This window comes from Zootoca vivipara, chromosome 7 (genome assembly GCF_963506605.1).
Source record: "Zootoca vivipara chromosome 7, rZooViv1.1, whole genome shotgun sequence".
NCBI lineage: Eukaryota > Metazoa > Chordata > Lepidosauria > Squamata > Lacertidae > Zootoca > Zootoca vivipara.
The window spans coordinates 49,723,116-49,735,875 of record NC_083282.1 but is presented as its reverse complement, the minus strand read 5'-3'; the positions used below and the strand labels follow the sequence as shown (position 1 = coordinate 49,735,875).

Here is a 12,760-nt window from a genome sequence, read left to right as displayed (position 1 = left end):
AAATGGAGATACTGTGGCTGGGGAGTTGGTCTTCTCCAGAAAGAGGGTTCAATTGGCTCTGGATGTGGGGTTGCACTTTGCCTGCAAGTCCAAGGACACAACCTGGGAATCCTCCTGAATTCAGTAGGTGACCTCCAATTAAGAAAATACTTTTTAAAAAAAAAAGATGGCTAACAAATGCAATAAATGAAACATGCGCAACTGTAGTAGCACATAGAATTGGCATGTTCTCAGTATGACCTTAATACTGAGCAGATTACCCATCAGATCATTCTCTTATCCCATAGCTAAGGCTTCTCATCATGGAAACCTTAGAGACATGCTAGGCTCTCATTCTTTAAGGATATTGCTGTGCTTTAGCTGAGTCATTCTGTTATGAGCCCAGCATCTTATGAAGAGATTTGAAGAGTAGCCACCAGGTCTTCTTAATATTGTGACTAGACCTTACAAATCAACATCCCCTTTCAGCTGCAGTTGCAGCCAAGTGGTGTGTCATCATGTGCTTCACCAAATAAAGAAAATCCCAGGGTAGCATTCCTGTTCTTACGGAGGGAAAGAAAAGCATTATTAAATCCAAATGTTCTTGCTACTGCAAGGAGAGAGCAGTTAGCAATGCATTATGTCTCTCCCAATTCCAGAACTCATAGCTAATGTGGCATTTGAAGTTCCTTAAAGAGTAGTGTTTTAAAAAAGTATTTTTTTCTTATTGTGGAGTATATCTAGTAAGAAAATCGAGAGATTTGAGTGTTCCCAATGGGATTGTACCACCTGCACATAGCCATGCTGGTCTGCTTATCCTTCCCACGGAGAGGAATAGCACACTGTAGAGCTGTTTTCTCTGCAGAAGCTGAGAAGGAAAAACACACCATCTATTCCAGACATCCCCAAACTGCGGCCCTCCAGATGTTTTGGCCTACAACTCCCATGATCCCTAGCTAACAGAACCAGTGGTTGGGGAAGATGGGAATTGTAGTCCAAAACATCTGGAGGGCCGAAGTTTGGGGATGCCTGATCTATTCTATATTGTGTGTGGTATTATTATTTGACTAGTATCATGAAGCCCGTTAAATTAACGGGTGCTAGAATTAATTAGCGGGGTCCACCCCCCCGGTGACTCACCCACCGCCACCATCTCAGCCCCTCACTCAGTCCCTTCCCCGTCCCAGCTAGCTGCCTCCTCAGCTTCCTCTCTCCCTCCCCATTTCCCACCCTCTTTTTCCTCCTCCTCCTCCTCCTCCTCCTCCTCCTCTCTCTCTCCCCTCGCTGGTCCCAGTTGCAGCAGCCCTTCCAACCCCCCCCCCAAAAAAAAAATCCACACACACTTCCAGGGACTAATTCCCTCTCCCCCCGCGGGTGCGCCCGCCCGCCCGCTCTCCTGCTTTCGCCCCTCAGTAACGGCTAAACGATCCTTCAGCCCAGCAGCCACATCAGTCGCGGCTCTCTCTCTTTCTCTCTCTCTCTATCCACACCCTCCCTTTCCCTTTCACCGGCACACGCCTGCCTCCTCTCCTTCCCCTCTAACGGAGAAAAAACCAGGAGGAAAGAGAGAGATCCTTCCGTGGCGCAGCAGAGGCAAGGGGAAGCCGCACACTTTTTTTTGTATGGTTGTGTATATGCAAGCATGTAATCTCTCTCACGGTCCTGGTTTATCCCGTCCGAAGTCTCCAAGTCCCAATGGCTGTCCGTGGGGCGCATGCGCAGTAGCGCAATCCCACGGACACAGGGACTGGACGCGGAGACACTTGCACTTTATTATATAGGATAAGCTGTCAGGATTTATTTGCATGATATCCAAAATGAAGAAATTGCATGGTTCTACCAACAATTGTATGCTCTCAAGGTGCTTTTTTCTTTTGTTTTTAAGAGAGATTAAAAGTGGCAGGTGCTTAGATTGACCTGTGAGTTCCTCAGTATCACTGAGGGTTCTTGACCCAATAACTCTTTTTACATTTCCTAGGAGGCTACCATCTTGTTAAAATAGGGGATCTGTTCAATGGAAGATACCATGTGATCCGGAAGCTGGGATGGGGACACTTTTCTACAGTGTGGTTATCATGGGACATCCAGTAAGTCTTTGCTTTTTGGAAGGAATTTCTGCTAATTGCACAGAATATTGTTACAGACCAGCAACGTGAGATTTTTCCTCAGAATGTTCCTCCTTGTTTTCAAATCCAGAGGTTTCATCTCATGCTTTTTTTAAAAAAATAATAACATGGTAACAGTTCTATGTACAAACTGAAAACTGATTCATATTCCCCCTTGCATATTATTTCTTCAAGTTTACTTTTTATTGAACTCGGGGGAAATTATGCATTCAGGAGTGACAGAGAACCTGCTTTTGTATTTTGTAGGAAATGATCCTGAGCCTTCAGGTCTTTTTCTGTTAATGTTATCTGATTCCTGAAGGCAGTTTAGTACTAAACTTTTTGTCCACTTAGGGGGAAGAGGTTTGTGGCAATGAAAGTTGTAAAGAGTGCCGAACACTACACAGAAACAGCATTGGATGAAATCAAACTGCTGAAATCTGTGAGTATCCACAAGTAGATGATTATGATTCAATTTCAAATTATATCCTTTAAAAATATCGGCAAATGGCTCCCAGCCAGGATATAATCTCTTGCTCCATACTAGATACAAAGGGGAATGCTGTACACAGGATTAGGTTAGGCATTTATTATTATTTTTCTTTAATCTGTAAAGGTCTATTTTTCTCTCTGTTTCCAGAGCATTTTAAAAGATGGCATAAGATTATTTATTAAATTGGTTAGTCGTTTTATCTTGCCCAAGGCAGCCCAAAGCAACTTACAACCAACCAGCCAAACAGACAAAAAAAACAAAAACTCACAAGAGATATTTTAAAACCTAGGAGGGGTGGAATACATTTAAAGCATCCCACACACTTCTAAAAGGCCACAGATAATTAAAGGTCAAAGGCTTGGTTAGAGATGAAAGTTTCTGCCTGGCACTTAAAGATATGGCTATTGTAATTATTGCAAGTGGGTAATTCATCTCAAGTTTGGTTTGCTATTGGTGTCATTAGTTGTAGGTATGTCATCCCATTACCTTAGCTGATAATCTTACTTTCATGTATCCAGCAGTACATTTTCAGTCATTTTTATGGAGGGAGGGAAAGGTAAATGCAGGCTCATGAGAAGTAACAGCATTAATACAGCTACTTAGACAGTTGTTTAGGAATTGATTAAAGAACGGTTCCCCCCACTCACCCGGCTGGGGCATAAGGCAAGGTTAGTATGGACATGGTTGCTCATTAATAGTCAGAAATGCTAACATAAATTGATTGTTTGATTTGCTAAATAAGAATGTGGGGTGAGAATCTGGAGAGTGTCTTGGAAACCTATGGGATTTGATAAAGTCAGAACCTGCATTAAATGACTTTTTTGTGCTGTTTGATTTTCCCTGACCCTACAGGTCCGCAACACTGACCCAGACGACCCAAACAGAGAGAGAGTAGTTCAGTTATTAGATGACTTCAAAATCTCAGGAGTAAATGGTTCCCGTATCCTTTTAATAAAGCCAGACTCTTCTGCGATCTTTAGTCCAGCAAAATGTGGGATTTAATAAAATACTGGGCTAAAACAAATGATTGTATTACACAGTGATGAAATTCACAACATGAAATCGTAGCCGTTTGGCACAAGTATGTTTTCAGTTTCCTTCAGCCATATAAAGAAAGCAACCTACAAAAAGGTTTCCTTTCTAATTCTGAGTGGCAAGAGCCTTCAGAAGACAATTTGAAAAAAGTGAGAGTATTGTTTGGGTTTCCCCACTGATATGGCTTTAGCTTCATCTGTACCACCTTACGATATTTCTGTATCCCAGTGTGTGTGGAATTTACCAGTGAAAATTCATAGGACTACTGTATTAATAATTGGAATACTTTCTGGTGCAATACCAGTAATTGGGTGGATGTTACAGCCTTGCTCATCTGGCTTCCCAATGTCACATATTGCTGCTGGTTACTGGGGGGAGGGGCAGGGAGTGCAGTGCATGTGCAGTGGGGGGGGAGCAGTGGGCTGACTCCACCACTGCACCCATACCAAGCACCCCATTGCCTTACCTCTCCCTCTTGGTAACTGGCAGCAGTGCATGGCATGGGGAAGCCACGTGAGGAATGCCACACCACCGGCGGCTGCTGTGTAAAATTGCCACAAAGTGTAGCTATTCTAGAAAACTGCATGCAGAAAGTCGGGGAAATGGGTATGTACGCAATAACTAAGCATGAAATTTCTTTTTTTTTCGTGTTGCTATGTATTCAGCAATAGCTGACATTGTAAATGTTCCGGGAAATTCAGCCTTGACTCAGCTTCAGATATTTGTATGGTGTTTGAAGTTTTAGGGCACCATCTTCTGAAATGGATCATCAAATCAAATTATCAGGGTCTTCCACTACTCTGCGTAAAAAGAATCATCCACCAGGCATGTTATATATACACAACATTTGGGACTAATTTTGTTAAAAAATGTTTTCCGTCAAGAGTTTGGTGCTGGAGACTCTCTGTGATGTCAGTTGCTGCACTTTTGGCTGGTGGAATAGATCAAAATTGTAACAATGACTTCTCATTGGTGGATATCCTGTACATCACGTGCTCTAGGATCCCAAGATCATGTCCTTCACGCAGTATTTAAGGATAACAGGAAACTGCTGTGAATCAGTAGGCCAGTTCAAGAGTTTTTTCATGCTTTCTGTCTAATAGCAGAATCAGTGATCCTGTTCTGATTGACTTGGCAGCAAAACAGGGTAGGTTATTGCATATCACAGGAACCCACGAGGCACTCTTCTAAAAAGGCAGCACAGTTCCCCAAAGTGGAAGCAATGGACTGTGTATGTGCGCTTTACTGCTCCAGGAGCATTTTTTTTTTTTTTGCTCCGATCAGGCACATATAAAAAGTGTGTGTGTGTGTTGAGGGGGAGGGAATCTTTTGGGTGGGTTAACTTAGGGAGGAAGACACAGCTTGAGTGAAACAATGGGAAGATGTGGGCACTCTTGTTACTAACCGAGGCAGGTGGGTGCCACCCCCCAACTGCCTTACACACACACACACACACAGAGAGAGAGAGAGAGAGAGAGAGAGAGAGAGAGAGAGAGAGAGAGAGAGAGAGAGAGGAACAAAAGGCTGGATGGTGATGATGGATCATTTGTTTGCTCACTTCTCTCTGCCCCACACTTTGGCTGTGGGAAGAAGTGAAGAGGAGATGGAGTGACAACACCTAACTAGGGTAATAGGTGGGGTGTTGCCCTGGTCCCTAATGGGTGCAACTAAAGGAGGTGGAACCAAAGATCCACACTGACCTGCTGCTGCTTCATTCTGTGAGTACGGAACAGCCCCTCGAGTCATTAGGTGATACGCAAAAGGAGTTGGCAAAGTGCTGCCAAATGGACATCCCAATATGTCACAGTGGTGCCTCCACTCAAGGGCCTGACCTGAGCATAGGTATCTGTCAGGGGGACTCCCTACAGGGAGCCTCCCCCCCCAATCATCCTAACCAGCACTTCGCCCAACGACAGCGCTAGCAGCGGGTCAGGGGGGAGCGGAATGGAGGAGGGAAGGCTCAGCGAGGCATCAGAGCCCTGGCAACGCTCTGGGGAACAGGTGGTGGAGGAAGGGCTCAGCGAGGCATCAGAGCCCCTGCACCACTCTGACCAACAAGTGGAGGAGGGACGGCTCAGGGAGGCGTCTGAGCCCAGGCACTGCTCCAGCCAGCAAAGGGAAGAAGGGGCACCGCTCCTTCCGGCGCCCAAATTGAGGCGTGCGCCCAAACGCAGGGCGAAGGGGCGGCGTTTTGGGGTGCCCAGGTTATTATGCTGGCCCCGAAGCCGATGGACGGCATTGCCGGGTTCTGAGAGTGACTAGGAGGTCATGTTTTCTGCTATCTCTGCACTGTAAATAGTATGCACAATAAAACCTTTAAAGACACAACGGACTGGAGCGTCTTTACTCAGGAGTAGCCGCAACAACTCCCTGACAGTATCCTTATTTGAAAACAAGCCCTAATGGGACTTATTCCCATGTAAGGTTGACTGGGTGTGTTGTTCAGGCTGTAAAATGTATCTTCCCTTCATTTATCACACACTTGTACATTAACATATAATACTGGAGGCATCATCTCATTTTATAACACACACACACAGGTGTTGTGCAATGCTTTGTTGCAAGTCCCATTTGTAATTGATGCTTCAAGAAGAAATTAAAGCTGGGAAGGATGAGGAAGCCTAGAGTAGAAGAATAGTGCTAAAATGAATGGGAATTATGCCTTCAGCAACAGTAGGTTGAAGATCAAGTAAAGAACGCTCATTTTGCTATAGTTTCCATAGTAACCTGGCTTTTTCACTGCTTGCTTCATAATAAAATGAAGCTTTCGGTCACATTGTGCACCACAACTACCAGATCCTGGCTCTTCGGTATACTTTGGAAGTTACACAATGACATTTTGTCACCTGTATGTGACTTTTCTTTGTCGTTTGTTCTCTGCAGGTTTTGCAAGGACTGGACTATTTGCACGCCAAGTGTCGGATTATCCACACTGATATTAAACCAGAGAACATTCTGCTGTGTGTTAATGACCAGTATATCCGCAGGCTGGCTGCAGAAGCAACAGAGTGGCAGAGATCTGGAGCCCCCCCTCCTTCTGGCTCTGCAGGTGCTTTTTATGTTTTAGCTTAAATTCAGTTCATTCTGAAGTAGGTTGTTAGGATATGACAAATATTATCTGTCTAGCTCACCCTCAACACGATTGATATGGAACATCATTTTAGTTTGTCTATAAAATAGATATTCATTGCAGCACTAGCTGTATGGTTCCGTAAAGAGCTCATGAAAAGTGTGTAAATTGCCACTCTGGAGCATTATTTAAAATGCCGTTTCTGATCTCATGTAATTAAATTAATGATAGGCCAACTTCTGTTGCGTTGTGTATAAAGGAGTTTATAGAAATTCAATTCAGAAGACCTCCGCAGTGAGGTGCATCTTGGATATGCCTTCCTCAGTCTTTTGTATTCTCCAGAGAGTTTAAAAATTCTTTCCATCATACATTCCGTATATATTATGTATAAGTAGACTCTCCATTAAGTGGCTTTACTATTATAGGTGTTCAATCTTTTAAGACAAATCTGATATAGAAATTGAATCCTCCCTGGTGCTGCCAAAGAGCTGTGCAACGGTATCTCAGGATTACTTTTGAAGGGCATTGACTAATGGTAAAAGCGCGGAGGGTGTTCCCAATTTGGTCTCCACCAAATCTGTGGTGTTTTATTGAGACTACATGAACTCCATCCTTTTCAGTCACCAGCCAAGGTGGTACACTGTACCTGAAGCTTTCATCTAAGAGTATGGTTAGAGAGCAGTAGCCATAACAACTGTTTAATATCTTGCTGTATCTGTATTCTTCAAGACCAGTCAGTTTTCAAAAAGTCCAGGGGTCACAACCCTGTCCTTCTCCGGTGGTCAGACTCTTTCTTGTCTATTAAACATTTTTACCCCTTGATTAAACATTATTGGTCTGCCAGGGGCCAAAGAATTTTATTTTTGTGGGCTGTCAGCTGACCACCTGTGGCTTACTATTTCAAGTACAGTTGCACCCTGGAAGTCAAACGGAATCCGTTCCGGAAGTCTGTTCAACTTCCAAAACATTCGAAAACTAAAGCGCGGCTTCTGATTGGCTCAGGAAGTTCCTGCAGCCAATTGGAAACCGCGGAAGCCCCGTCGGACATTCGGCTTCCAAAAGAACATTAGAAAACCAGAACAGTCACTTCCAGATTTCAATCGTTCAGGAGCCAAAACGTTTGAGAACTAGGCGGTTTTGCTTCCAAGGTATGACTGTAGTTAATTGGAAATTGCTGGAACTTGAAGTGGACTTGATGCACTCTTGACTTACGTATGTGTCATCTCAGTTCACTTTTAAAAATAGTGTGTACGTGCTGCTGTGTTGCCTCACTTGCATATAATTATTCCCCTTACTTTGAAAACGGTTGAGTGGCCCGGCAATTGATAACATAATTGTTGTTATGTATAATAATCTGACATCGAGTTCTCTCTGCTTCCATAAGAAGGTAACAATTTAGTGTTTGGAACAGCTTCTCGGTGTTGCAGGAGTGATTTAAGTAGATGCCTGTCTCCTAATGCTACTCAGTGTTGGAATTTAATCTGTTGATAACTTGATGAGAACGTTTTCCTTTTTTTCTATACAGCAGTCATGTTGCAGAAGTAGTTTTCTGTTAACTATAGAATAGTTTGAGTAGTATGCCACTTCAATAGCATGATTACAGGCTTATTAATTGTATTTCTTTTTTACTTCACAGTGAGTACTGCACCACAGCCCAAACCAGTAAGTGTGATAACTTGTGCATGTTACAAATGAGTTAAACTTTGCATTCGGATGTACACTGTATTTTTACAGAGCAGTTCCAGTGCAGTTCCCCACCATTCCAGGGGCTCAGATTTTAGCATGCTGCCATATACACTTCATTTATTTCAGTTCTCTTAATGGTTACACTTCTTTGCCTTAGTTGTACTGTTAATAGTTTGGCTATTTTTCTAGCTACTGCAATTGCAGGAATTTCTGATGACCCAATCTATGATTTTTCTGTTTGTATCTTATATTTATTTGTATGAACACATACTGCTCACTTGAATGAAATAAGTATGATGTGAGCTGGTCTGTAGTGCACAAAGGTTCCTTGTTTAATATCTGAAATATCTAGAACAGGCATAGGCAAACTCGGCCCTCCAGATGTTTTGAGACTACAATTCCCAGTCCCAAAACATCTGGAGGGCTGAGTTTGCCTATGCCTGATCTAGAATGTGGTCAGTTATTATCAATGAGTACTAGCAATTTGCACAAGGAAGAATAATTATGGATAATTTTTCTGCTATGTAAATGGTATTGCCACCCAAGAGTGCTCACCACAGAGAGGCTTTGTTTGACATCTTCCAATTTGCACTTAGGCCGCAATCCTATATCCTCTTACATGGGAGTGCCATTGAACTCTGTAGGAATTCTGAGTAAGCTTAGGAGTGCATCATTAACAAGCACATACTAGAATTATGAGAATAGGATTGAGGTTTGTTTGAAAGACTGGATTTATGGTGGCAATCCTTTACTTGCAAACCTGAAAATGAGCCAAATTGAACTCCTGTGTATTTGCAATTACCCTACAGGCTGACAAAATGTCGAAAAATAAGAAAAAGAAATTGAAAAAGAAACAGAAACGACAAGCGGAGCTTCTGGAGAAGCGAATTCAGGAAATTGAGGAGATGGAGAAGGAAGCAATCCCTCTGCAAGCAGGGCCTGAGGAGCAGCAAGAGGAGCAGCAAGAAATTCCACAGCCACTTGAGCTGCTCTTAAAAGAGAGCCCTCCAGATGAAGAGCTGCCAGAAAAGACAGGTGTGGATTTCTAGAAAATATGTGCTTTGGGTGTACTTGGTAATAATGCATCCTTTGAAAGGGAGGAGGTTTTAACATAATCATCAATAGACATTAAACATAACACAAGTAACGATAAAAACTCTACAGGAAAAGAAAATATTAACAGATCATTATTGTTAGCATAAAAATTTGCATTTTCCCAGCATATGTAGTGGACATCTTAAGCCACTGTTTATAAGTGGTTAGAACAGTTGCAGTATTGGATACTGTTAGCACTTAATACCTAATCACTAGTCATTAAGACATGTTTAGTTATAACTCCATCCTCCTCAATAGGTTTTCTGGTTTTTCTGTTTTATCTAGATGACATTTCCCTTGTATCAGAGCAAGCTGTCTTAATGGAAGGAGTTGAGAAATGCATAACAGAGATCAACTGTAATGGAGTGGTGCAAATGGCTGCCTTCTCAGAGTCCATCAACCAAGTGTCAGTGAGACTCGAGGAAGACCTTCACAATGCCAATGATTGCAGCAGGCCCTCTCAGGAGCAGGAGGAGGAGGAAGAGGAGGAAAGCTGTGCTTACAACCAAAGTAACGGTGTCCCAGAAGCCAGAATATCAGACTCCTGCAAGCCCTTAATTTCGGAGGTTGCAGATTCAATGATATGCCAAGCAACTTCAAGCGACGACCAGTATTTTAGTGAACAGCAGATCAGCCATTTGCAAGAGAGCATCAGGGCAGAAATCCGTTCGGAGGATGAGAATGAGAATAATGAGTCATCTGAGAACAGCCAAGGTACAGAACATGGGTTCTGTATAAGCAACAAATTGTGCAATTTTGACGCAAACCGTGTTATGGAATATGCCACAATCATGTTGATATATTATCAACATTCCCTAAGTTTTCAAAGCACTTCCCACACATGATCATGATAATCTTTCAGTAGCATTCCTTATCAAGCACGCTAGTATTGTTTTTCCCCTGTATGAAGGGAGAGGCAGGGAGAAGCCAGATAATGGCTTGTTTAAAGTCATCCAGCAAAGTCTGAGGTGAGATTAGACAGGGCGTGAGTTGGCTTTGATTTATTCTCTGTCCATTACACTGTGCTTTATTGTGAAGTGAAAACTTCCCTATTAGAGCTGGCCCTGGTTCTAAGAAAAGAGAACTGTCAAAGTTCTTCCTTTCTCCATAACATATGGCTTGAAGATTCTAAAAGTTAAATAGTTAGAAGTCAACCACAATTTGCCAGGTTTAGAATAAGTGACAAGCTGTGATTGATCACAAACGGAAGCAAGAGCTTCTGGTCTTCCACTTACAGTAGCACTGAAGGAGGAGGGGGAAGCACATGAGCTCAAGGCTTGTGTATTTCCTGTTGCATTAAGCCACGGTTTATAGTGACATCCAAACCAACTCATTGGTGTGGAATTTTAATACTTGACTCCAGACAAGGAGTAACTAGTACTCTAATAAGCAATGATGCTTTTAGAATTTGCGTGGCAGATGGTGGGCCTGTCCATGTGTAGTTAACTGGCTATTGTTTGTGCTGTGCCTAGGAAAATCGGCTGCTGGAAATTTCCTCCTTAATCCTCTTGAGCCCGGGAATGCAGATAAGCTCAAAGTGAAGATAGCTGACCTAGGAAATGCGTGCTGGGTGGTAAGTTTTAAAGCTCTTTCCATACTGTTACAGAAACTGCTATCTCTCTTTGCAGTTAGCTCAGGTGAATGTAGCAAACATACCTCTTATATTTCCCCCCATTAATGCTGTTTATTAAAAATTTGTATCTTACTCACAGACACTCATACAGATCCCCCACATTCCCACCAAATAAGCAGGAAACCAAACAGTAGTGGTACTAGATTCAGGTAGGTAGCTGTGTTGGTCTGGCGCAGTCGAAATAAATAAATAAAATTTTAAAATTGTCCAGTAGCACCTTAGAGACCAACTAAGTTTCTTCTGGGTATAAGCCTCCGTGTGCATGCACATGTATCTGACGAAGTAGTGGTACTGTTAGTAGTGGTATTGAAAAATACGCTGACTACAATGAGAAGTGAGATCTAGCTTCTTACAGGCGGCACATCTTCAATGTAACATTGAGAGTTCATGTGACACTGTTGGATCAGTTCATTGCAGCAAGTTAGTTGGTTACCAGGGGGGTCAGTGTATGCAAGCAGTATTCTAAACTAATCTGTCCACTTCAATCAAGCCTGTACATAGCCTGATTATGTAAGTTGGCTTTTCTAATAATGGAAGGTTCCAAATTTGGTTCCACCGTTCCTCCAAAGTGAAGGGGGAGCTCTGGTTCCAATGCTGAGCAACCTACAGCTTCACAGCCAGCAAAAGAAAAAGAATAAACTCCTGATACAGAAGTTCACACATCTCCTCTGGAAAGATAAGAGAGCAGGGCCCGCTGTGGCAAGGAAGGTACAATTTGTGATACAATAGCAGAGATTTCCTGTAATACCTGAAACCAAAAGGTCTGTACCACTTTATATGAGCATCACTTGTGGTAATACATGTGCTGTGATCAACAGGCACCCAGCATTCCATAGGGAGTGATCCAGTAATCCTCTGTTTGGCAGCAGTACAGATTCATCTCAAAACATGTTTGAGACTGGACTCAAGGATAGATAGAGTCAGGGTTTTTTTTTTGGCACATTGATTTCCAAGGTGCTTCTTCAAATTGAGTACCCAAGTTTGTCTCAGCCCCATATTAGAACCACAAAAGTGATCGCAAGCCTTTGTTGATGCTGTATAGCATCCTAATTAGCACTGGGGTAGGCAGAAGGGAAGATGAGGGTGAGGGAGGGCAGACCAAGTAAAGGAATGAGCACCAGATAATTGAGAGCTATGTTACATCTTGCAGATCTGTCCTCTAATAGCAACACTAGGGGCTCTGTTGACATCAGCTAGTGCCTATACATGCCATTGAATTTGCTGGGATTTATTTCTGAGACATATTCATTGCCTAGTACATACTCTACATGGTCTCTGGAATCTCCTCTGATCTCTCATCTTAAACCCAAAGCATAAACATTTCACTGAGGACATTCAGACACGGCAATACCGATCCTTGGAAGTACTAATTGGAGCCGGTTATAGCACCCCAGCTGATATTTGGAGTACAGCCTGCATGGTAAGTTCAATCACATTGTCTAAATCTTTGAAGTGGTGTCAGTTGTGGAATTCTGCAGGAATAATTAAATGACTGTTAAATTGCAATAAGCTGGTAGTACGTTTGAATCCGTTTTAAAGTTTTGTCTGCTGTTTTCTTGGTTTCGTTGTGTGTTGTATCCGTGCATTTGTTATATCCATACTGCCCTGAAATGAAATGAAGCGGGCTATTAGAAATTAAATGAAGCTTTTCATTTAATAGAAGC

At 42.7% G+C, this 12,760-nt stretch overlaps 1 protein-coding gene across 1 annotated transcript in view; it reads left to right on the top strand.

Annotated features, from left to right (window-relative positions):
- Nucleotides 1–12,760, top strand: part of SRPK1 (SRSF protein kinase 1) — a 36,745-nt gene that overhangs the window by 18,245 nt on the left and 5,740 nt on the right. The window contains exons 4-13 of the mRNA XM_035121256.2: nt 1,958–2,066; nt 2,439–2,526; nt 3,430–3,517; nt 4,331–4,437; nt 6,496–6,661; nt 8,319–8,344; nt 9,178–9,403; nt 9,749–10,177; nt 10,936–11,036; nt 12,409–12,516. Coding sequence (XP_034977147.2) covers nt 1,958–2,066; nt 2,439–2,526; nt 3,430–3,517; nt 4,331–4,437; nt 6,496–6,661; nt 8,319–8,344; nt 9,178–9,403; nt 9,749–10,177; nt 10,936–11,036; nt 12,409–12,516 — 1,448 coding nt within the window. The remainder of the gene's footprint in view (nt 1–1,957; nt 2,067–2,438; nt 2,527–3,429; nt 3,518–4,330; nt 4,438–6,495; nt 6,662–8,318; nt 8,345–9,177; nt 9,404–9,748; nt 10,178–10,935; nt 11,037–12,408; nt 12,517–12,760) is intronic.